Consider the following 25,586-nt stretch of genomic DNA (forward strand, 5'->3'; position numbering starts at 1 on the left):
AGTACGTAGTCTGTTAAAGGTTCACAGTTACTTTGACGGTAAAAAGAGTTGAGGTGTCGGTTTTGTGCAGCCTTGTAGCCGCTGACTGCTTTGCGTCAGAGGGAAGAAAAGCGGTACCTGATAAACATCTACTGTTCACAGTATGTGGTGGTGAAATCACTCCATTTACTTACACTTTGGTCATCCGGATATCATGATTTGGTTTCCGCCAACACACTCTTGTGCACATTTCCCTCCCAGTCAGCCCATCCAGTCAGACAGGAGTCAGTGTGTCTAAACTTGTTGTTTGTTATGCAGGTGATTTCAGAGGAAGGGGTCAGCTTTAAGGTCAGTCTCTTCTCTCGCTATCTTTGCTTTCCTCCCACTCTTCTCTCTATATCGCTCTCTTGCTTGAATATTTCCTTTTTTTTCTCTCTCTCTCTCTCTCTCTCTCTCTTTCTGTGATGTGATCCCGTGGTGATTCTGTCTGTGATTTGTGCTCTCTGTATTTTTGCTGGCTTTTGAGTGATGGCCCTAGCCAGCCTTTTCAACATTTAAGTTTTGATGATAGTTGTGATAGACATATGCACATATAGGATTGTAGTCATAGCTGAAAACTTGCCCAGGCTCTTAGCACTACTTGTAAATCACAAGGGCCACTATAACTGCATGATGACACAGTTATGTCAGATGTGTGAACCTAAAAATAGAATTGAGAGCTGCTTTACAACAGTTTCTTTAAAGAATAATCTTTTGTCATCATATGCCACTAGAAGTATTGACATAGAAACTTAAGTTGTAGTATCCATCCTTCTCTAGATAATTGCTCGAGTGTAACAGCATTGAACAAATTACCATATACCTTTAAGACATATATACCATTAAAGGTTATCTGTACATGGAGAGCCTGCTTGGAACATTATGTCTGAATATTCAACCATAAACACTGGATATACCACAAAAGATGAAAATTTACATTCTGTATTCTTTGTGTAATTAGTTTCCCTCATTGGTCTGTACAGCAGTGCCCTCTGCAGCTTAAACCTGCTCTCCAATCCTTCGCTAACGTCAGTCTGCTACCACATCAGGAAGGGAAAAAGGGGGGCTTTGCTGCCTCTTGTGGCACTTCATGGTTTTTCCAGCCTTAAGCTTGCCCTTTGTTTGATATTTGGTCATTTTGAAATAAGCATATATAAACAGTTAGTAGTGGCATAGCTTTTCTAATTTATTGATACAGGTGTTCCACAACTTTAACTGACTGACACATTAATCACTAATATCGGATGAAATGTAATGAGGATATATCTCTGACTGCTAGGATGAACAAAGGCATCTTTCCCTCTTAAACACACTGCAATCACTTGAAATGAATTACAAGATCACTGTTAAAGGTGGAGGCACTGCACGTTTCTTGAAACTGAAAGAGAAAATTGTAGTGCAGTTGAAGTAAGAATTAGCTTAATTTTGATATATTCTGGTAATTACTACAGTAAGTTTCTGTAACAAAATATGTTTGTGTGTTTTATCATGTGTGTTTGGGTCTAAATGTGTTGCCTTCTATGCTTCCTTTTATCCCTGCTCCTTGGCGTGGTTGTGTGTCTGTTTCTGTGTGTGTGTGTGTGTTTTCCTACTCCTCTGTGTGTCTGTGTATCAGATTGTGGGGAATGGAAGTGAGCAGCAACTCCAGAGGGAGTTAGAGGATGTCCTCATGGACCCGTCGGTAGCTGACACTGGGTTCGGACCAGAAACAGGAATGGACAGCCTCGGTGGGGGCGACCATGGCCTTCTTCCCACTACAGCCTCACCTGTACCGCCAGGCTCTGACCCTCTAAGCGCACCCCCGGCCAAAGTGGAGATGGTACTCCCAGTTCAGACGGCTCAGGAGAGTGAGCTGAATGAGAGGTCGTATCGAGGTGAGCTGTGATGTGTCTGTCTTATTCTCTTTTCCGGTGTCTGTCAAAGCTCAGACAATGGCTCATCTTTATAGATGTTTCTAAGACATTAAGAGTAATATCACAGAAGTATCCAGTTTTTCTAAATCAAACAATGCAAGTTTTCCCAAGATCCTCATTCCCTTTCTATCCTTTGTCCCCTCTATTCATTCATTGCATACATTTCAGCGATTGACACAACTGTTGTTCTGTTCATTTACCCACCTATTCTCTCCTCTATTTCTACTTCACCTCATTTCTGCCTTGCAGAAGGTAAATCAGCTTATATCTGATGAGGACAGTGATGTTGATATACAAGCATATGATCGTAATAAGACTCATAAAATAATCAAACCCCTTTCCTATCTGTTTGTTTCTTTTCTTTTCCTTTCTTTTCCTCTCTCTCTTAATCCTTCGCCACTTTACAGCAGATGAATCATCATCAGACGGCAGTCCTAGCAGTCCCATCCCAGATGAGGACAGCGTCGTCTTCAGCCAGCTGACATATCTGGGGTGTGCCTCGGTCAACGCCCCCCGCAGTGAGGTGGAGGCCCTCCGTATGATGAGCATCCTCAGAGGGCAGTGCCAACTCCCCCTGGACGTCACGCTGTCTGTGCCAGGAGTGTCTGAGGGCACCGTCAGGTAGGTTGGAACATGTGGATCATTAGTTCCAACACTGCAGTGTAACCTATGTTTGCATACACACAGTACACAAACACACACACTAATATTATCATGCAGCGATTCAACTTTTTTTCCTGATATTTTAACAGGTTGTTGGACCCCCACAGCAGTACAGAGATCGCCAACTACCCTATCTATAAGATTCTGTTCTGTGTGCGAGGCCACGATGGCACACCAGAAAGCGACTGCTTTGCCTTCACGGAAAGCCACTACAATGCTGAGATCTTCAGGATCCATGTGTTCCGCTGCCAAATCCAAGAGGCGGTAAGAATTTAATGATTTATTGATTTATTTGTTGAACTTAATAAAAATGTATACAGTATATTCAACAGTCCTCTCCATGATGAGGTTATGTAAACCTCACATACAAGAGACTTGCATATAAATAGACATGTATAAGAAAACAAATTTGCATTCAGTTGACATCAAACAACTACTGATATTTACTGAAGACACATACAAACTCACACATACAAAATAAAAACAGTTACTGCTATGCAGAAAGTGAACCAAAGGGGGAGCAAGAACACCTCTTATAAACACTCTGCTCTGTGTTGCACATGACACTTTCCTCTCTCTTTTTTCACACTTTTTTTCCTTCTCGTCCGCTCATGTTGCAACACATACACATGTGTACACTCTCCTATTGCTGTCAGTGTTTTGGTTGACCTTGTCTGAAATTGTTGATCTCCCAGTAGCCTGTCCCACAGGGTACAGTGTCAGTGTGGGAGCTTCCTCAGTGGTCCCCAAGGGATTATGTCATGCACTGCAAGCTGTACCGCAATGCTCATGTGCACTACACGCAAACACAAAGCACAAAAACAATTCCCCAAGCTAAGGTATAGGGGAGAGGATGATTATATACAGTAGGTTCAGCAGAAATATAAAAGAAGAAGAAGAGGGAATCCACTCATGAAACTGGGTTAAAGTACTGCTTCAGTGTTCAGTGACCTGATTTCTCCTTCATGGAGGCACTCTCCTTCAATGTCACTAAGAGCCCCGAGACAGACGCTACTTTACCAGTCCCACATCATCCGACTACCCAGTTTCCCAGACATACTACCCTTAACACACATGCTCCCCATAACACACTAATGGATATACACACACACACTCACAGTAATTCAGCTCTTTACTTAGCAACCGTTATCTCTGTCTCCTGATCCTTCTTCCCTGTCTTCTTCCTCAACAGTCTTCCTCTCTCGCACCCGCCCCTCTCTTCCTTTCAAACCCCCAGCAACAAACCAATCTACAGCGTCTCCCCCCCCACCCCCCCCCACTCATTGAAAATATTAGACTGGAGTGACTCAGCCCATTGGTTGCCTCCTTCCTCAGGAAAAATCTGCTCTAGTCATATGCCTCACATCAAATCCACTATAAACAGCTCTGTAACAACAACAACCTCTTAAACCACTGCATTTATCCACTAAGCTGTTTTTAATTATTTATTTGGAAATGTACCTAAAGGATGCATATTTATTGACTTATTTTCACCTTTTTTTAAAATTAATTTTTCGATTGCCTACCCACATGATCTGTACTGAAGTAAGCTCGTGGCAGACCATCACAGCTGGATTAAAACTATTTACCGTCTTGTTTGCCTCAGCTGTCTCATTTGCCTCAAGCAAGTGACCCAATTATTTACTCAAATAGTAAAGACCATTTGCAGCATTCTTTACCCATAATTTCAGAAACACAATTTGGAAAAAGAGAAACTGAAGGCAAATCCATTTCCTTCTTTTATTTAAGCTATTACTGTACAACAAGTCCTTCCAGCGTCTCTCTAATCATATGCTTTTTTCGGAGATCCTGAGTAATTTTGTGGAATTTTTCATACATACAATCCTACTTCGTCTCCTTTGTGCCAGACCTCCTAGTCAGGCCCCAAGGCTAGTTTCTAACAATTCACAGTCTCCTTGTGTTGATGGTGATAGAGAGCCCTGGTAAGTCTCATACCCAACACCTCCCTTTTTTGTGCATAAACTTGTTGCTCCCATCCAGAGATGTATATCTACTGTAGTGCTGTTTGATTCAAACCAGTGTTGCTGCAATAGACTTGTTAAGAACCTATAGATTCTGGCTCCTAACACAAATTAAATCACGTGGTTAGAGAGATGAACACAAATTGGGCATTGACAGAATACAGATCGTTCCTGTGACATCAGTTAAAATGTTTCAGTGCCTCATGTCAGTATGCACATAAAGATAAAGCTGCCAAGAAAGAAATATGATTCCCTGGACAGAAAGTAAAAACAATATAACAGGATACAAGTTCCAGATCTTTAAGGGCTTCAGCCTTTTAGATAAAGGCTGACTCCCAATCCAAAACTCCATATGTAATTTCATTTCATATGAAATCTGAGAGTAAAAACAGTAATCATTTCCTCTGTAGTTTATATGACATGTTTTAAAATGTATTCCTGAGTTTGCATAATAAAACGACCAGGAACAGAGCCTTTTGCAATACATCATCCTGATAGAGCTCGTTCCCACCGCACACAGAGAATAAAAAGACCATTTGGAGACAGTCAAAACGGATCAGTTTTGATCGAGTGTTGATTGGAAGAGTACAGAACAACAATTCCTTTGTTCAGACTTTTACAGTTTAAAAGTCATCATTTCATAGATACAGGGTGTCCCTAACATCTAACTCTACTCATCCCCATCTCTGACACCCAGTCCACCAATTGTTTCCTAATAAATAAACCCCCCGTGATGCCCTAACATCCCTCAACTGTACTGGGAACAGAACAAAGGCATTGTGTAGGAGAGGTTAGAAGCTGCTTTGTACTCTGGCCTCGAAAAAAAGCGAACGATCATGGTTATTTATTGATAACAGCAGTTTCCCCACACGGTCTCTCAGTCACTAAACCCCCAAGCTCTGCTGCTTACCAGACTTAGAGATGATCCAAAACCACGATGCTGTGGGCCTCTATTTGGGGGGAGAGCACTGTTTATTATCACACACACATGTCTGTTAAGTAATAATTTTTTTCTTGACTAAATGAAAAGCTCACAAATCTAGAGTCTTGTGGGTGGAAAAGTACATTTAGTGAAAATAAATAAATCAGTACCACCCAATTTTCCACACTTGGCTGTCTCTAAGTGCCCCTCCTCCCCTCCCCTACCCTCCCTCTGCTCCTCTTTGGGGTTTGAGATTTAGCAGAACCCTGCAGTCTGGTATGAGTGAGTTGTTTCTGTTCAATGTTATTAGGAAAAATGTCTCCAAATTCAGATTAAAAGTCAAATATGAGTCCATATGTTGATTAAAACTCGTATCCGCTAAATAGGTTAGAGGGTCTGCAGTCAGTAGAGTAGTGGGTCAGTAGGTACGCTCTTTAGTGCCTGATTTCACAAAATGGCAATAACAGATCTGCCGAGGTTTGATTGATTCGTTGATCAGTACTAATGACTCAGTGATTGCTTTGGTTGGTGCTGGTATTTTTGGCTTCTAAAACAAAACATTTCAGCTATAATAGCTGCTGAAGTTTGTACCAAAAAACATACACCAGTATTTTGTCTTGTGATACTGTATACTGTATTATCTCTTTAGTGGATGTTTCTATAGGACATGCGCACTAATAAGCAGATTAACTTAACATTGCTGCTTCCGTTCACAACTTAAGACAACACAGGTGGATGAGGATTTAGACAGGAAAGCTGTGCCATAAATGAATGCTGTTGCAATATCTATTGTCTATGAGTAAATGTTAATAAAGGTCACAAATGCCCCGTTAAACTAAAAATATTACAGTAGGTGCTTGAAGAGATTGTGTTCAACTAAACAAAGTAATTGGTAAATTGAAAAAGGGACAAGTGCCCTCGTTTCATTTCAAAATCGCATGACAAATAACATCAGCTCAACACTTTGTGTATCTGACTGGACAAATGCACTACTTGGATTATCCTTACTCACTGTCTTTGGTTTCTACGGCAAACAGTTGTTTTTTTTGGCGTCTCTCCGTGGGTGAGGTTGCTAACACAACAGAATAAACAGCAGGTCTCATGATGGCTTATGTCATGTTCACCCTGTATCATCCATGTCCTTGTTTAGTGTGTATGAGAAAGAGAGTGTGCGCATGTACAATTCATCACAGTTTCACAAACATTATATAATAATAATTATGTAATATTTATTAGAGTGTTTTAAAATGGAAGGTTTTTGGTGCAGCTTTGTCTGGATATTCAATTTTACATCTAATAGTCCTCCACTTTATAGTGACTTTGTTTTTTTTTTTTTGCATGTGTTCCCCTGTTCTCTACAGGTGAGTAGGATACTATACAGCTTCGCCACAGCATTTCGGCGGTCAGCTAAGAAGGCAGTTCTGTCATCTCAGCAGGCTGCTCCACTCACCCCTGACAGTGACTTGTTTACCTTCACCGTCAGCCTGGAAATCAAGGAGGATGACGGCAAGGGTACTTTCAGGTGGGGCACACATTCATACTATATGTATTCGAATGTATAGACCTTGGAATCATTATTTATGATGCCTACACTGTCTGTGAATTGTCAAATCCAGGCAGTAATTTATGTCTTGTGCAAGGTATGAATTTTTGAAAATTTTGAAAACCTGTAGAAACCCTAAACTTCATCATCGCTAAGTATCTGATCTGCAGTGGCACCACCATTATAACAAATTATATTAAGAGCTTCGAATGAAAATGGCCAATTGATCCATGTTTGTCACTTAATCACTTTTGTCACACTCATAAACACAGGGACAAGTAGTCCTACTTTTTGGGATTAAGATGGAGTGACCACAATTTTGGGTGACCCAGTTACAAAAGACACACACCTTTCCACGGTTTAGAGCGTGTTGGGTACACATAATAACCATGAGGGAAGCATCAAAGTCATCTTTGCGTATACAGTATTGTGCTGTACTGTATTTACTATACTTACACTAACATTACTGGTCCCCACTTTCTTTGTTATTTCCTTGTTTAGTGTTGTGCAAAAAAGAAAAGAAGTAGTAAATGGAACATGAAAATTCTGAAAGTAAACTGTGAAATGGTCTCAACAAGACCTACAAATCATACGCTGACACCCCTGACCTAAATCCAACAGGAAGTCCACAATTCACCCATGAAAGTATGACTTTGTGCCAATTTTGGACCTTGAATAAACGCTATCTCCTCCTAGGGCGTTAATGGTATCGGCTTCAAACTTTAATACATGACTTATCACACTGTGCTGAACAAAAGTTATTAAAAACTTCGCGACGAAAATTTCTACTAAAATATGATTTTTAATGTAAGATTTGGCCAAAGTCATGGGATTTATGAGGATATTTCACAAGAAGAGTACTCTGAAATCCTTTTCTCCAGCTGAGAGGGAGAAGGAGGGAAGAAAGTAGGGGGATGGGTGTCACGGTTAAATGGAGCTCATTTTTGAAGGATACAGCAGAAAGGTCTATACACATACAGTACATTATATACAAACTTTGTATGAAGTTTGGTGTTATTATCATTTATTTTACAATAATTGTAGGTCTTATATGTATAATTCAGTAGTGGGCATGACCTATGAGGGGAAGGGAAAAAATGGACTGAGAGTGACAGTTTAGTGATAAAGTGCTGCAGAAAAATAAAATCAAAACTAAAATTTGTAGCTCATATAGTACATATTTTTTCCCACTTGGTTGAGGAAACTATTACAAATGCAAGCATAGATTGTACTAAGTATGATCAAAAAAGACAATTTATGAGGGAAGAACTGAGGAAGACTCAAGTTCTGGAGCTCAGCATTAAAACTTTAATGAACCTTCCAAGTGGGCGGAGTGGCAGTTTTTTTTTTCTTTTTTAGTTTATAAGACAGAAAGGATTGATGTGTAGGATTTAATATTTGGTCTACAGTCCGAAGCGGAGGGTGGCGGTAATGTGCCTAATATGCTAGAATTTAGCTATCGTTGAAGCGTGTGGCAGTGGCGTGGCGTTGAGTTTTGATGTTTCGCCATGACAGAGGAAATTGCTATAACTTAAGTGCAAATGCTCCAGTCTGCCCCAAACTTTGAATGTTTGATAAGAGTCCCGGCCTGAACACGTCCTCCTGACAATATTCAGTCAGTGATGCAAACTGGCTGAATAGCGCCCCCTACAAAATTGCAGCAAGGCAGCCCCAGCAGCGGGCAAAATAGTGGACAAAGGAAGTGATGTTTATCTCCTTCTTGCACTGTCTGAAAACAGCCTAGGTCTGAAGATATCTACATGCCCATGACAGAAGCCCTTCGACTGCGCCACGGCCCGACGTGCGCAAGGGTGCAAAGGCCCGTTCAACGTTGCTTTAATTAAAGTCTCATTCTTTTTCCCACACTGATAAGAACACAACAGAAAGTTCCTGTGTTGGCCCCCTTCAACCCATCTTCCCTGACCTTTTTTATTTTGTTTTCCCATATTACTGAGTCACTTCCATGTGTTCACAAACAGTCCCACATACTCAACTTATTTGGAAAACAAAAAAAAAAAAATGCCTTTGATTATTTTTAGCCAGCACACATTTCCTTCTCATTTGCTCTCGGTTGATTATTTTTAGTTTGCTGACTTCCAAGCAAACAGCTTTCATATGTAAATACACATAGACTGTTTTTGTGTATAAGCAAATTTTCCTTGTGCACATAAGGTATGTAATGAATGCTCTATAGAAATTGTATAAAGATACAGTATATCTGTAAAATAAAATGGAAATAGAATATAATTAAAACTGAAATAATCCACTTTAGAAAACCCTCATTTACCTGCAGTACTTACCACTTTAAAGCTGGATAACATAAGCTGAATTATACAGACTCATAAATATCTCAGGGTCTATATTGATGATGAACAAATGAATTTCATAAAAGGTGTTAAGGTTCTTGCTATATCAGCAGGCAGAGCTTTGGGAGGAATTATTGATAAAAGTAAAAACTTGAAGGATATGAGTTTCCAAACATACTCTAAACTGTTTGAAGCTTGTGTGTGAAGCCGGGGTCAGGGGCCTTAGAAATATCTGGATGTGTCAATCAGTGCAAAATGACAAATATGAGCCAAAGTTGGCTTTAATGGGGGACATGAGATGGGAACCATGTGAGGCTCATTGTAAGATATGTGCAGCTCAGTTACTTGATATGGAAGAACGTCGGTTGACGAGACAAATATTCATCTGGGATAAACAAACGATTGGTTCTTGGTCTAAAGACGTGTGCACATTGTTCTGCTAGGCTGGGTTTGGTGAGGCTTTTTTTTGATAATGAAAAGCCCAACATTAGTTTGTTTAGAGAATCTGTGTTTGTTCAGAGCAAAGGGCTGTGGGCTGATATGTTTACTAAACCAAAAATGATGATAAAAACTGAATATGGTACGGAGAATTATGTTGTATATAATTTGTCTAAAAAGCAAAGATCACTATGTGCACAGCTGAGGTCTGATATTTTACCTCTGACTGTTGAAACTGGATGGTATGTTAATCTAGAAGAAGAAAAAGAGTACCATTTTGTTTTCTACTGTCCTTTTTTATTGTGAGCTGCACAGCGCTGTGTTTAGTAAGATAAAAACAGATATTGATTTTGTAAATATGGATGATGCACAAAGGTCGAGTTGGCTGTTTACATATGAAACACATAAATAAGCCGGTTATCTGCAGAAAACCTGGGAGAAGAGGAAAGATAATCTGTAGATATGTCACAGTTCTTTACGTGAACAGTTCATTTTGGTTTTTTGTTTTGTTTTTATTTAATTTCTTTCGTTTCTTTTCCTTTTTCCGCATACTTTATATATTTTCCAGAAGATCTATGTTTTGTAAAATAGTGGTGTCCTGTAGTCCCAAGAGGGATGGGCCAAATATTTGGCATGTATTTGACATATAAAACTAAAAAATCCAGCCTGTTTATCTGTAGTCAGAGAACATATTTACAGTCTAAAGTCATGACCCAGTCTGATAGTTGAGTTCACTAAGTTCTATCTGGTACATCAAGTTCCTATCCTCAAAGAGACAAGGTTTTTTTTTTTTCCTGAAATCACAGCAAGTTTCAAATGTTTACAGTAGATTTCAAACTGATTGATGATTTTTTTTTTGCCCAAGAATCTCTTCACTGAAGGGTTTCTTCAACATTTCCTCAGGAATCTGTGTCAGTGACGGTTTGGAGAATGTTGATTACTGTTCCTGTCCAACCTGGTTCTCTTTCCTGCTCTTGAAACAGAGCAGGAAAGAGAACCGGGAACAGAGCATGTTGAGAAATCTTTTTTCTTTTTTCTTTGCACGCTAAATTTGATAAATGGGCTTGTTCTAAATGTGAGCATTTATTTTGAACATGTCTGGTTGACACTGATTAGTGATTAATACCATTGATACAGATGTTTAGTCGATTAGTGTGGTTGCTTTAATTGTATGTTTTAGTTTGTAAAAATAAAAAGTAGAAACTGCAGGATTATTGTTTTTCTTCCAAGTATTGAAATAGTCAGCCTGTGGTCAAACATTACCTCAAATTTATGAATTTTAAGTCTAAGATGTTAGTAAATTTGCCTTCCTGCGTCAGCGTCAAAGTTATCACTGTATCTGCTCACAAAATTTAACTCGATATACTTTTCTCACATTCATCTGTGATTTACATGTGTGATTTTTTTTTTTTTTTTTTTTTGCTGGTAAGAATCTGGTTAATAATATTTCTGCTTTTTTTCATATTCAGTGCCGTAGCAAAAGACAAGGACAAGCAGAGCTTCAAGCTGCGTGCAGGAATGGACAAGAAAATTGTCATTTATGTCCAGCAGACCTCCAATAAAGAGCTGGCTATTGAGAGGTAACATACACTCACACAGTCATACACACACAAGCATAGAGTACAGTAGCATATTCAAAGGGCCTGGTTTACTGTACAGTGCTATAGGATCACTGAATGTCTCGATTTTAGTCTCATGCGTTGGTCAGATAAGTGATAATTTCCAGTTGGTAAGCATGGAAAACTGGATTGAATATTCAATAAAACAAACAATCCGGCCCATGTGTGAGGTCCCAGCACAATTTTCAGAGGATATATTCTGAATTACAACAACTAAGACAACAGATATATCTCAAAACACAATAAAAGGACACAGAAACAATCTAGATCAGGGGTCTCAAACTCAAATTACCCGGGGGCCGCTGGAGGCAGAGTCTGGGTGAGGCTGGGGCCGCATCATGTATTCCACAAAAAAAGCTTAGCAGGCACAGGCTAGGATAGCAGGCGCAAAAAAAGGCGACTACTACCGAGCCTTATTTGCTGTCACAGTGCACCAAAAATGGATGTAAAGGTCTTTAAACCTCCGTTTGTATGTCAACAGTTGTGTCTGTTCCGCTCATTAGACCTCAGTGAGAATTACGCACAGGCTCTCCAACAGCTGATCATTACGCACGGCTGCTGTGGATATTTGAAACGACTTTACCCCTAATTCATCACATTTTTCTGCAAACGGTCACCACTGTAAAGTGTCAGTCATCATTATTAAACATCAGAAGAATGATAAATGATTTATTGATAGAGCTCGTGTTGAAACGGACTTCACAAAGTCCTTCAAAACAAAATGAAGTGATCGTTAACAGAGAGATGACGCTGAAATAAACAGAATGATGCTTTAATAAGGTTTAATAATTCACCTTTGAATTTTACTGTAAGCTGTGTAGCAAAAATAACAACACAACCTAGCGTGAAGTGCGCACATTCTCAGCGCACATTCTTCCTATATAAATATTATAGTTGTTGTGAAACAGCCATATACCCCTGTGATTGGCAGGTTCGTTCAGCTCCAGCTTGTGCGATAAAGGGACCTTCCACACACAACACAGTAAAGTCCCACTCATATAAAACGAGATTGAGACCCATGATCTAGATTGATGAGAAAGACCATACTAATGGATGGTATGAGTTGACATTTCTGTCACTCTGGAATTGTCCTGTTAAAACGAAAATATTGAAGAATTTGTCCTGCATCTGTCAGTCAGATATTTGCTACAGTTGAGACATGTCGACATGAAAACATGACCAGACATTCATAAGAAAGGAGTAACTCAGCTATAATTGATAAACATACACTGTTCAACATCTTTACATCCGTGTGTCGGACCGTGTCAGTGTTTAAGTGTTCCAGCACAGTTATAAGATGGTGATTGATGTGAGGCTGTCTCTCTGAGGCCCTCTTTTTTTTTTTTTTTTTTTTTCCACAGTTTAATAAATCTGTTGAAACATTCCATCACCTTTTTGCGGACTTCCGTTTTCACAGTGGTTTGTTATTGTATGATGTACCCAGAGAAGGTGCAGGATTGAAGTGCTGTGTTTAATATTCTCCACGCTCTGGTCTGTGTTAGAGGATCAGCGCGTTAACGGTGCGGTAACATATGTGATGTTTTAAAACTGGTTTTACTCTGTAGAGAGATTTATTGTTCTGTCTCTGGTTCCCGGTCTTGCTCTGTTCTTTTTTTTTTTTCTCTCTCTCTTGCTTTTTTCTCATGTGTGTCTCCTGTTATGTAATCCCATTCATTTCTCTTTTGTCTTTCTTGCATCCATGTGTGTATGTGCATGTTTGTCTGTGTGTGTGTGTGTGTGTGTGTGTGCTCCTTCCCCAGGTGTTTTGGTCTCCTGCTCAGCCCAGGGAAAAATGTGAAGAACAGTGACATGCACCTGTTAGACCTGGTGGGTGACTCTCGTGTTCATATATGTGTATGTGAGTGTGTATTTGCATGTTAGAGTTAGCTAACTTCCTCCAACTTGTTCCCCTTCAGGAGTCAATGGGAAAGAGCTCTGACGGGAAGTCTTACATCATCACAGGAAGTTGGAACCCCAACACGCCTCAGTTCCAGGCTGTGAATGAGGAAACGCCCAAAGGTGACAGCCAAAAAAATCTGTCAAATTCAAATGAAAATGAATGATTTTCAACAGCTATTATTTCCTCGCTTCATATAATTTATCGGGCAGTCGGTTGTTTATTGGCTCATATTTTCACATCTAATATCTGACACATTTCCGAGTGTAAAAATCACTTTCCACTGGTTGCACAAATCCTCAAATCAAGCTCTGAAGGAGCAATTTATAATAAAATTATGGCTACAGTATATAGGCATGTAAACTCTACTTTGATAATTGATGTCCCTGTTAAAAATAATGTTGCGTACAAGACAGACACAACAAATGTTTGCACAGATTACACATGAATATTGCTGGAAAGTTGTTAATGAAATAAAGACGATCACATCAGTTGACCCAGGTACGGATTTTGTTCCATCCTTGTGCCACATACAATACCTGCTACACCACCAATCCAGCTTCAAACATAATAAGTCAAACTCTTATGCTTTCATAAATTACCCAGTCACAGGTTCGGTTAACATATTTATTAGTTATAGGTGGTGAACGGAGGTGAATCATTCGTGGGGATATGACATTTCAGTGGTTTTTCTTGTTTTTTTTCTAGATAAATTCATGTACATGACGACAGCAGTGGACCTGGTGATCACAGAGGTGGAGGAGCCAGTCCGTTTTCTGCTGGAGACGAGGGTCAGAGTGTGCTCCCCAAATGACAGGCTGTTCTGGCCCTTCAGCAAGCGTAGCTACACTGAGACCTTCTACCTTAAACTACGACAGGTATGTCAAGTCATGGCACAATTTTCCATCCGCGTTTAAATCAGTTCAAGTGAGGGTCTCTGTAAATTGCACCAGATACCAGCTATGACTTGCAATGATGCAAAGCAATCGGTATTCTATGGATTTGTAATTACAAAGGAATCTTTGAAAAATACACAGACAGTTCAACCTGATGTCTGTTCAATGTTTCTCTCTTCAGATGGAGCGTAAGGAGCGTAAAAGTCCTGCCTCTGACACACTGTATGAGGTGGTGAGTTTGGAAAGCGAGACTGAGAGAGAGAAACGGAAGACCACAGCGAGTCCTGGCATTCTGCCCAGTGGGCCTGGGAGCATGGTTCCTTCACCACCTGAGGATGATGAAGAGGAAGGTGATTGGCTGCTAGTTTTTTGCTTAGTCACTACTTTTTTTATTTTTAAGGCATTCGGTACAGAGAGGTAACAAAAAAAATAAAAGTCCTGATATTGCAAAAGATGTAATTTCTTTATATAACCCATATGAAAATATTCTTACAAACATGACCACATGGAGGAGGGTGACAAGCAGAACCATATGAAAATATTTTTAACATTTTGAAGCACTTTGTGTACTTGATTGTGTCAGTCATATAAACAGCCTCAAAGCAGGCGCTTAACTGGCAAGATAATCTAATAATACTCTGGAACATTAAACTGTTGTGGTGTCCTTGGTCAGAATTGACCTCCATCAGAAGCACGGACCTCCAAGACACAATACTTTAAAGTAGTACCCAGCAGCATGAAATGTACATAGTTTAACTAGCATAAAACCCAGAAGCATTATGCTGCATACTTTCAGATTTACCGTTTAACATTTACAGCCTTCGGATTCAATCACTGATACTTAATCTAAAAACTAAAATCTCTGTCCTGAGAGACTTTACTTGTGTCCACAGGAGTCGAAATCCTGTGGGAGATCAGACACTATGTTACAGAACTCTATGTACTGTATCCCAAAGAGTACTTTTCCAGTAGTGGTGTGTGTGTGTGTGTGTTTGTTTTTCTTTTGTATTTCTGTGTGAATGTGAGATGTAACAATGAGAATAGAAGGCGGAGAGCATAATTGGGGTACTTGCTGTATCTTTCCGGGTGTTAGTCTTTGATCTACTGTTTGGTACATTTGGTCTCACTCTTTGGACTGTGTGTCCATTGATTGCTCCGTGCCTGTTGTTGTGAAGGTTTAGATACCACACAGTACAGTTTTTCAACTGTACCATCTATCATATCTTGTAAGCTGCTCATAGTAATTTGTATCCTTTACATCATCACTTTATGCCTAAATTTGCACATCTGGTTAGATGCCAACAGCATCTTGTTGTAAAGTACTTGAACTTATTCAATGACAATTAAGTTGAATCTAATCTAATCTAAATTGATACTGTGGAAAGTTGGATTAAAAGAGCAAACAATTTGTTTAGATTATACAATTCCACATCTAGGCACTTATGTGGATTATCAAATAAAACATTACATTTTTACTGAGCTGTTGTTCAAGTTCAATATTATATCAACAGCTCATATGCAGTTAAGATTAAAAACAGAAATACAAGACAACACAACAACACACAATGTGCAACATTACAAAACATCAAACCACGCGATTAAAGCTTGTGATGTCAACAGCTCTTTATACAACTTAAAACTAATTCTCTTTAAGTGAAGAAGGTACACTTTGGCATCATCTTGGTAACACCATTGCAGGAAATTTGTGACTGATTATACAAAACAACTATCTTTTTAAGTTGGGAAACATCTATAACTTAAGTTTTCACATTCGTTTAATCATTGCTATACAAAGTGCAGTGTTCTCTAAACTTGTAAACTTTTAAGAAGGAAAAGAACAAAGTATGTTGTTGTATAATAATGGATCTAACTTGTTGTGTATGTCTCATGTCCAGATAATGATGAGCCTTTACTCAGTGGGTCAGGTGATGTTTCCAAGGAGTGCGCAGAGAAGATCTTGGAGACCTGGGGAGACTTGTTATCCAAGTGGTAGGACTTTGTTCTCTTTTTCACTTTGTCCCTCCCCCTTGCAGTGTACACACACACACACACACACACACACACACACACACACACTGCATGGAGTTTAGCGGATGTTCTGCATGTGAAAGAAAGAGCAGCAGGCAGGAGTTCTTGATAAGCAGCTTATTAAGATGGCTTCCCTTTCCCATTACTGCATTTGTTTTTAATCAAAAGCTTGTGATGAACTGAATAGAAACTGCCCCGACTTTAATTAGCTGTGAGTTAAGGCACACACACACACAAACACACACACACTGCACAGCATGCCTTTCTCTTTCTCCCCCTCTCTGCATGTTTTTCAAGAGAACCATAAAATGTAGTTCAATTTATTCCACCTGTACAATACATATATTTAAACCAAATATCTTGTCTCACCTCATATATTTTTGATCATAATGTATCACCTTTTGTCTTCATTATGTACTTCGGCATGTTTTGGCGTTAATAATGTCCTCACAGAAAACCAAATGTTGACATGACCATCAAAGCAATGAATTCTTTTTGGAGGTATTTGTCTCTCAAGTAAAAAAAAAAAAAAAGAAAAAGCCTAAATAAAGAAAGGAATCATAAGACTAGCTGAATCATAATACTAGGCTTTGTGCGAGTGATTGGTGATTTTGTGTGTGCGCGCGAGAGTGCGTGTGTTGAGGCATTGTGGGATGTAGAGCTCAGGGAACACACAGAGGAAAATCACAGAAAGCCCTTTACAATCTTATGCCCCTAAGGACCAGGCCTGGCATTACTTAGGTCACATGCACGGACACATGCGTGCACACACACATACACAGTATACTCTTGTTTCCCTTCTTAGTCCCAGCAGAAAATGCCACATATTGCATAACCTGACGCTCGGAACAAATAAACAAAACAAACTCAGAAAATAGAGAGGGATGAATTAAGAAAGGAAGGGGAAAAAAGTGAGAGAATCATCAGGGATTTTTCTGTCGGCTCCAGTCAGGCGATAGTTGGTAGGCAGGTACAGCTGCGCCTCCAAGTATACCCTCTCCTTCTCTGTGTATCTCTAATTCTATCTCTGTCACTTTGCTAGTGGGCTGGCAGATGCCTGAATTCATTTATATCTTTATGCAGTGTATATCACCCGCTGAGAGTGTTTCTCCAACAGCTTTAACACTTAAATATGAAGATGAAGAAGGAAGGAAGGCATTAAAATCGCCGTGTATTGTTGCTTTATGTTTCTATCGGTTTATTGTCTTCTATTGTCTATTGTTTTCCAATCCTTATAAAAATAGGGAAGGGGTAAAAGAAAGCAAAGCTAATGTACAAAATAAATGTTAGGGAAAAAAGATAAAGTACGACATATTATGTGCAAAAATAGCACATATATACCATCATTGAAATGTTTTATTCTCTTAACTATTTCATGTCATTTTTCGTTATCTTAATTTATTTGATGTTAATCTATTTTGTTGGTTTTATTACGTTTGTATACACAGAAAGATTGCAACTGCTAATTTGTATGTAATGAGGGAGTTATCATGGTGCTATACTTTAAGCAACACTGAATGAAGTTTAAATAGCTGAGTACGTATTTGATTAAAAAAAAAAAGCCGTCACTGACCCTCCTTCTCCTTCTCCTTCTCCAGGCATATGAACTTATCAGTGCGTCCCAGGCAGCTGCCAGCTCTGGTGCGGAGTGGCATCCCCGAGGCTCTCCGCGGGGAGGTGTGGCAGCTCCTGGCAGGTTGCCATAACAATGACCACCAGGTCGAGGAGTACCGCACTCTTATTACAAAGGTAAGACCAAACAAAAGCATTGTCTCTGTTAAGGTGGCTGCAGCACACCAAATTCCCACGATCCCCTAATGTTGGTGGTGTAGTGATTAGAAAGGTTGTCCTTCAGCAGGACAAGACGAGAACAGGCTCCTTTAATTTTAGGACAGCTGTACACATCACCTCTACTGATTTTGTTTTTTTGATTTGTCTAAGCTTAAGCCATCACTGAGATATCCTTTTTTTCAGTTTTACAGTTTCCTCCTTTAATTTTTTACACTTGGTTACATTTAGATCTCTGTAAGTGAAACACATTACATTTTAACACATTTAATTAATTGTTTCTTATGGCTCGTGCTGGCCATATGTGTTATTGTTTTTGTCCTTGGCAACAGTTTGAGTAAAGAAGGTGCACCTCAGGGGCCACTGATGGCCCTGTTAAGTTTCTCTCTCATGTGCTTCTAACTTGTGATGATAACCACTGCTGCCCTGTAGATCATGCCAGCTGATTACTTTGGCATTATGCAAGTGTATTATGCCCTTATCTTTCTTCAAGAATACATTTGTGGTGTGTTGATAGCACTGTTAAAAGTGATAACTTTTTCTAATACAACTGTAAATTTGTTAATACCAATAGTGTCTTAACTTATACCCAGTTCATAAACGAAGAAACAAAATATCTTATCTATCACTTTTTGAACCTCTGAAAGCAAAGAATCAAAATTTCAAGAGGTTAGCTCTGGTTTTTTGCCAAGTGGCAACTGAGTTGGATTATTGTCGCAGTATTTCCAGAAGTTTAATGTTACTTGATAACGATACCTGCTGTACTCGCATAATTTAGCTAATGTTTGCCCAAGTGTGCCCTGCTTAGTGTTTCTGAGGTAGCGGGGTGTGTTTCCAGAGCGTGAAAGGCAACACCCCGCACTCCTTATTCAGAAAGTCCTGGTTCCAAACGGAGAAGATAGCACTGACTGTAAACTGCAGCTCTGGGCTTCAAACCTGTTTCGAACCAGCTCCAATGCAAACCAATGGGTGACGTCACAACCCACTACATCCATCTTTTTATACAGTTGCTGTTGTTTTTCACTGAAACAGTCAAGAAGGTCAAGAGATAGAAATTGCAATCAGGTTTTGTATTCAGTTTTGCAGCTTTGGCCTGGACCATGGCCAGAGATTCCTTGTTTTAAGATAGTTACGATGGCTGGCCTATGATCTGAAATTTAATTATTATTATTCAATTAAGATGATTTTGACTGGGGTATTTATAACATTAGGTTTGTTATAACAGCTTGGCCTTGGTTTTGCCTCTGAATGTTGTGGAGGGACTAAAGACCGCATTTCAACCTGTGTGTAGGGAATGTGAGACATTACTTGCTATTTTATCTCTGGTCACGTTTGACAGTTTAGTTTTCCTCATATTATTTTTAAGCACCATATCGGTGAATTTTTTAAAAAAATCTTTTCGCTTTTCAGTTTTAGTTTAGATAATAACAATGTGCATGAGTAGGTCTGTCTGTGTGGCTATGTGTATAATCATCAGAGATGATTTAGCCCTGCTGTAGATGGTAAGACACCCTGTGTTCTAAGCACAATGTGGTAGTGTAATTTTGCTCTGGGCTGCCCACTAATTGGGCCTCAGACTGTGAAATACATGAACTATGCTATGTACTCTGACCTTTCTATCAACACCTCGCTTGAACCAATAGGAGCCTCCCTGTCCTGTCCACAGCCTACAATAGCCAACAAGACTCCACATTCAAAGGAAGTGCCCCTCTTCTTTTGTCTTAAGACTGAGCCAATTGGAACAGATTCTGCTGATGACTGGTGCTTCGTATAGCCAGTGAAATTCTGAAAATGACTTATGCAGTTTTAATGGGTCCTATAAAGCCAAGAAATTGTGTAAATTTAAATAGTTTGCTGTGTGTTGCTATTTATATAAACTCTTTTCCACCATAGCGCTTGTTTTGACTCTTTTTTATATGCAAAAGTTTTCAAGAAGGGAAAAGCACCATAATGTGTTTACTCTGAAGCAGGGGTCCTTTGGAGTCTCCAAATAGTCTTCTTTTTGGAAATTATCAAATTTGGACTTGGACTAGGTGAGGTTAAATGCTGTGGTCCCATTGTGTTTTCCAGCTAATGGGTCCCAGCTATAGTTCATCTGCAGGCATCTGTTCACAAAAAATATTCAGGTGGAAATAAAAATCTACTTCAATGTGTTCAAACTTCTATTACTCAATGCCAGTAGCACTTACAATGATTCTGACTGTGAGGGGAGAAACCTCAGAGTGTTACCTTTCAAAAGAGACCAACACCATGAATGTACTCCAAATGGTTCAAGAACAGCTTTCAATTTACTTTGGGTATGCCTGGGATAGGCGTTTTAGGCTAATTTTACAGGAATGGTAAGAGGTTTTAAAGGCAACATCCCCGGGTAGCGAGCTGGGTCCCAGGTGGTGACAAGATGTTGGTCTTGCCCTTTCCTCCCCTCTGCTCTCCTCTCCCACTCTCATCCCCTTCACCCTCCCCGACCATATTTCTTTCCTCCAAGTCTTTCTCTTTTGCTCTTTTCCTATCTCTGCCTTTGTACATTTCCGTTATTTTAATGTAGGAGCCATGCTGATTTTCCCTCAACATGAATGGTATGAATGGAATCTCAAATTTCACTCGCACAACAATAACAGCGGTTTGCAATGCCACTGTATTGATAGACATTGGACTGAAAGTTGGATAGGAATTTATTGCAGAAGCACTAAAGCATTCCAGGTTTGTACGCCAGCCAACAAACACACAGAGAAAAGTGTGGAGAACACGTGCAACTGTATCTAACTCCAACAGACAATTTGCGATTTATTTGGTCTCCCTAGAGCAAGACCGGGCAAGGTAGTCAAGACCATTTGCTATGTGATAAATGTCTTATTTCACGCAAAAAGGTACATATGTACCCGCATAATGTAAGTTGTATTGATTTTTAAAAATCAAACTAGAACTAAGACACAAAAAAATCTTGTTAATAGAAAAGCTCTAAAGAGTATTGAAACATGTTCCATAATTGTAGTCTGCATATCATATGTATTAATTAGGAAAGAGTTTTCATTCACATTCATTTTTCTTTTGTTATTGGTACTAATTAAGGTTTCTTTTCTCATGTACTAATTCCTTCTTTCCCTTCTGAGCTCCTTATTTAAAATGTGTACATACCATACTCATGTGCCAGCTACTCATTTGTATTGTGTGTTTTCTGTATTCAGCCTATCTGTGTGTATCTCTTTGTGCTGCGTGCAGTGTATGCACATCATGTTCTAGCTTGCACCCTCTTTTGTGTTCTCACTCTGTCTGAACTTGGCGTTCATCTATATATTTGAATGCAGGGCATTGATGGAAGTGGAAACAGGGGCTGTAGGTCTTAGACATTTGACCTATTCTTGCCTCAGTGAGCCGTGACAAACTCCCCAATATGAGAGGCCCTGCTGCCAAGTACTGGGAGTACCAGTCTAACTTTGAATGCTGACTAATTAACATTCCACTAATAACCAATAAACTCATTAGGCTGTTGTAGCCATGGCCCACATTTTGCATTAGCTCCATAAATTATAGTTGGCAGAAGCCAGTCACTGCCAGAGTTACTAAATATCGCAAACAAATAATTGTTTTTGGCAGCACACTGGTCCAGTGCCAGCTGATTTTAATCACTAGAGTGTTTTGAAAGACAATGTGACATATTGAAAGGCAACATTTTATTATCCAGAAAAAACATTAACATTGCCACCATATTACAGCGTAACCACAGTCAACACATTTTTATCTGCATAATATTACTCTTTAAGTTAAATGTTGCTGAACCTTAAAAGATACAATCAGTGTCATTTTTCTTTAATGTAAGCAGCAGTGTGGTGGTAATGATTGAAATGATATTGAACCATGGATATTGTAGCATACACCATGTTTTTAAAATGGGATTCCTAACCTTTTTTGCATTGTAGACTGTTTTTATATTGACAAAGTTGTTGTGGACGGACCAATTGTGAGAGGGATTGGGGAAATGATAAAAGACACCAAAACTCTCAATATTGAGCTTTTAGAGTGCTCGAGAGTTTCAAGCTAAAGCTTTTTTTTTAAACAGTATATTTATTGTTTTCACATTGAATGCATCCAAGAAGGGCCATACATCAACAGTAGCATGTAACCTTTCCTTAAATCCTTTCATCTTTACTTTCCCCGACCTCTTTGCTTGTAACAAGTACATTAGCAAAGAAAAAGAATATATCTATGTATATAAATGCAATATAAATATACTTTAAGAATGTAAAAAAAAATGTAATAAAGTAAAAAAGTGCCTGCAATAAATCCAAAGTTGTTTCACAAGCTCAGACAAACTTCACAATTTGTCAAATCATCTAATTTACCTCTGAATATATATGTAATTTTTTCCATCGACATACATTGAGCCATATTCTTTATCCAAGAGCCCATTCTAGGTCTTTTTTTTTCTTCCAATAAAGTCCTAACAAGCATTTTGCTTGTAGTATGCACATATTAATATACTGGAAATCTTCCTTTCTCCAAGGAAGATCAGGAGGATACAGCCCCAAAATAATAGCCCTAGGTTCCATGGGCACCTTTACAGACAGAATTTTATAAATCATACAAATTACCTCACCCCCAAAAGTTCTTATCTTGTTGCATTTCCATATGCAGTGTATAAATGTTCCTTGTAGAAGGTTACACTTAAAACAAACGACTAACATAGTACAGTTGTTTAAGTCTAATCATATTGGCTGTGGCCTTATTGGCAGATAGCCTATTATACTCAGAATAAAGTAACAGATGTTCCGTATTTGCATCTGTCGTATTCAATCCTGGCTGAAATATTTGTTTTAATCTTTGAATCTAGCAAGATCATTCCTTAGCCATTCCTTTTGCTTGTAAAACGGAAGATTTGTCCTCTAATATATGCTTTGAATGCTTCCCATCTGATAAGTAAGGTAACTCTTAGTAAGGTTGTTGAGGAATGTAGGAGCTCCGTTTGATAACATAAAATTTATTGTTCAAAATTAGCTGATACAAAAAAGAAAAAAAGAGGTTGACAGTGAAAAGGATGACTGGACTGAGAAATACATTTTGACTGAGGGAAGTATGAGACCATTGTGCTTGAATTGCAGTAGTGGCCATAGTGAAGGGTGGGAACAGAAAACACCACCATGACACCAAACATGCCTGCTTTGAACAAATCTAACCAAAACACATGAAGAATATATGTACATATAATATTTAATATAGTAGACTACACAAACTGAATCAACCCTTATTGTTATTTCGACTTTATTACTTACCGGTATACTACTTTGTATATTTCATTTCTTTAATAAATTGTATAATAGTTATGCACTTGAATGTCTGCTTGCCATTGTTTTTCCCAGAATTCTGCTATCAGAGCTAGTATTTAATTAAGTTATTACTAAAGCCAATAGTAATTGAATGCAGAGGCAATTATGTAATATGATAACAAGTAGATACATTTACAACCAGACCTTTGAGGGCAACCATAATGCTGATGTGGCCTGGGATGAAATTGAGTTTGACACCCCTGCTCTAGCATTTGGGTTTAGATGCCGCCAAATGTCTATTAGGTTAATTTCTTGGATTAAGCACTGTACTGTTTTTGTAGTTTGCACATGAGTAACATCCAAACCAGAAGATCTGTCTTTTACAGGGTCAAGGGTGCAGTCGAAGTCACCACAGATAATGCATTTGCCAGGAAATGTTAAGATTTTCAGGAAGAGATTGCTGTAGAAAGCTGGGTCATCCCCGTTGGGGCTATATACATTTATCAGACTTATCTCCTCATGCAAAAGAAAACCACGAATAATCAGAAACCTCCCAGTTGTGTCCTCAACCATATCCTGTATCTGCATTGGACCAGATTTATGAATCAATGCAATTACTCCTCTAGCACTTGATAAATGAGATGCTGAAAACACCTGCCCAGGCCACCTTCTCCTTATCTTTGATGTATCCCCAGGTAGAAAATGAGTCTCCTGTAAAAAAGCGACTTAAGCTCCCAAAAACTTTATCCTGCTCATAACCTGTTTCACCTTTGCCAATTTGTTTAAACCCCTGCAGTTCCAGGAAATGCAATTCACGTTAACCATTGACATTTATGTGATTTTCATTTGCTGCTGTGAAATAACCCTTTAAAACAGACAAGTGTACTTTTGGCAGTGGCACATATACACTTGCAGTTAGATATACAGACGGGTGACAAATTAAAGGAAATCCAACATAAAGTGTCTTAGGTGTTGGGTTGCCAGAACAGCTTCAGTGCACCTTTGCATTGATTCTACAAGTCTCTGAACTCTTCTGGAGGGATGAACACTATTCTTCCAAAAGATATTCCCTCATTTGGTGTTTTGATGATGGTGGTTGAGAGCGCTGTCGAACACGTTGGTCTAAAATCTCTCATAGATGTTCAGCTGGGTTGAGATCTGGTGACTGTGAAGGTCATAGCATATGATTCACATCATTTTCATACTCATCAAACCATTCAGTGACCCCTCGTGCCCTATGGATGGGGCATTATCATCCTGGAAGAGACCACTCCCATCAGGATAATAATGTTTCATCATAGGATAAAGGTGATCACCCAGAACAACTTTGTATTGATTTGCAGTGACCCTTCCCTCTAAGGGGACAAGTGGACCCAAACCATGCCAGAAAAATGCCCCCCCAAAGCATAACAGAGCCACCAGATCCTCTCACTGTAGGGGTCAAAGCATTCAAGCCTGTATCGTTTTTTCTTTTAATTTGTCATCCGTCTGTATATTGAAACTGCGAAGAGGAAATAACTTGGAACTTACAAATCCTTCCCTGAACCTGTCCAGCATGAACATGCATGGACTACCCCTAACCTGTATAGTACTACTTCCTTCAGCTATCAGCGGGTCCACACCATAGTGAGGAACCATCTGTAGGTCCGTTTGAGTTTCCTTAACTCATTGTCACATTGCTCCTACATAGATGTCAATCAACCCCATACTTATTTTAGTTATCAAATCAAAATCAAATTTCCTCTTTTCCTATTGTGAGAGAAAATGGAATAATAGGTTATCATTTTATAAATCCTTTGTATATATGTTACAAATATTGTTTTCAAACTAAGGGGTCAGTGTTTTCAACTGAATGTAATGTAATGTCATTGTCATTCTGATATACATGTAGGTGAAGAAACCTTACTCCGAGGCTAGTTGACCTCTTGAACTTGTTTCTATCCGAGGGTTGTTTGCTGACCTCTGGGGTTAGCTAGAGATATCTTTGCTTCAAGTCTTCTGTCTTAGAAACTTTGTGGATCATGTAGTGCCTTGGCAAGCTAAATTTGAAGGATGTCCTTGTTTGAAGTTAGTAATTGACCATGAGGTCATCATATGACCATACTTGTTTGAAAGAGGGTGTAACAGTTTGTGGAAGGTCCCTTTTAGGGACCTGACTCTTTTTAGCTTTGCTTCTGGGGAGGTATAAAGCTGTCTGGTTTGAGTTCACAATCTTTAGAGAAAGGGCCAGCTGAACAACATGCTTTCTCTTCAAAAATACAAGATGATTGTATTTTTGTTTTGTGTTAGGACATTTGTATAGTTGTTACTGA

At 39.1% G+C, this 25,586-nt stretch overlaps 1 protein-coding gene across 5 annotated transcripts in view; it reads left to right on the forward strand.

The window, feature by feature from the left end:
* Positions 1–25,586, forward strand: part of LOC137171214 (rab GTPase-activating protein 1) — an 83,402-nt gene that overhangs the window by 14,822 nt on the left and 42,994 nt on the right. For 3 of the 5 annotated variants that reach the window (XM_067575033.1, XM_067575038.1, XM_067575035.1), the window contains 12 exons: positions 298–327; positions 1,634–1,892; positions 2,339–2,552; positions 2,684–2,858; positions 6,860–7,020; positions 11,255–11,365; positions 13,165–13,231; positions 13,321–13,423; positions 14,010–14,179; positions 14,379–14,547; positions 16,093–16,186; positions 17,824–17,974. In XM_067575033.1, coding sequence (XP_067431134.1) covers positions 298–327; positions 1,634–1,892; positions 2,339–2,552; positions 2,684–2,858; positions 6,860–7,020; positions 11,255–11,365; positions 13,165–13,231; positions 13,321–13,423; positions 14,010–14,179; positions 14,379–14,547; positions 16,093–16,186; positions 17,824–17,974 — 1,704 coding nt within the window. Of the gene's footprint in view, positions 1–297; positions 328–1,633; positions 1,893–2,338; positions 2,553–2,683; positions 2,859–6,859; positions 7,021–11,254; positions 11,366–13,164; positions 13,232–13,320; positions 13,424–14,009; positions 14,180–14,378; positions 14,548–16,092; positions 16,187–17,823; positions 17,975–19,656; positions 19,870–25,586 lie in introns of those variants that run through there. The other 2 variants (XM_067575037.1, XM_067575036.1) reach the window with 2 other exon arrangements.

Source organism: Thunnus thynnus, chromosome 19 (genome assembly GCF_963924715.1).
Source record: "Thunnus thynnus chromosome 19, fThuThy2.1, whole genome shotgun sequence".
Lineage (NCBI taxonomy): Eukaryota > Metazoa > Chordata > Actinopteri > Scombriformes > Scombridae > Thunnus > Thunnus thynnus.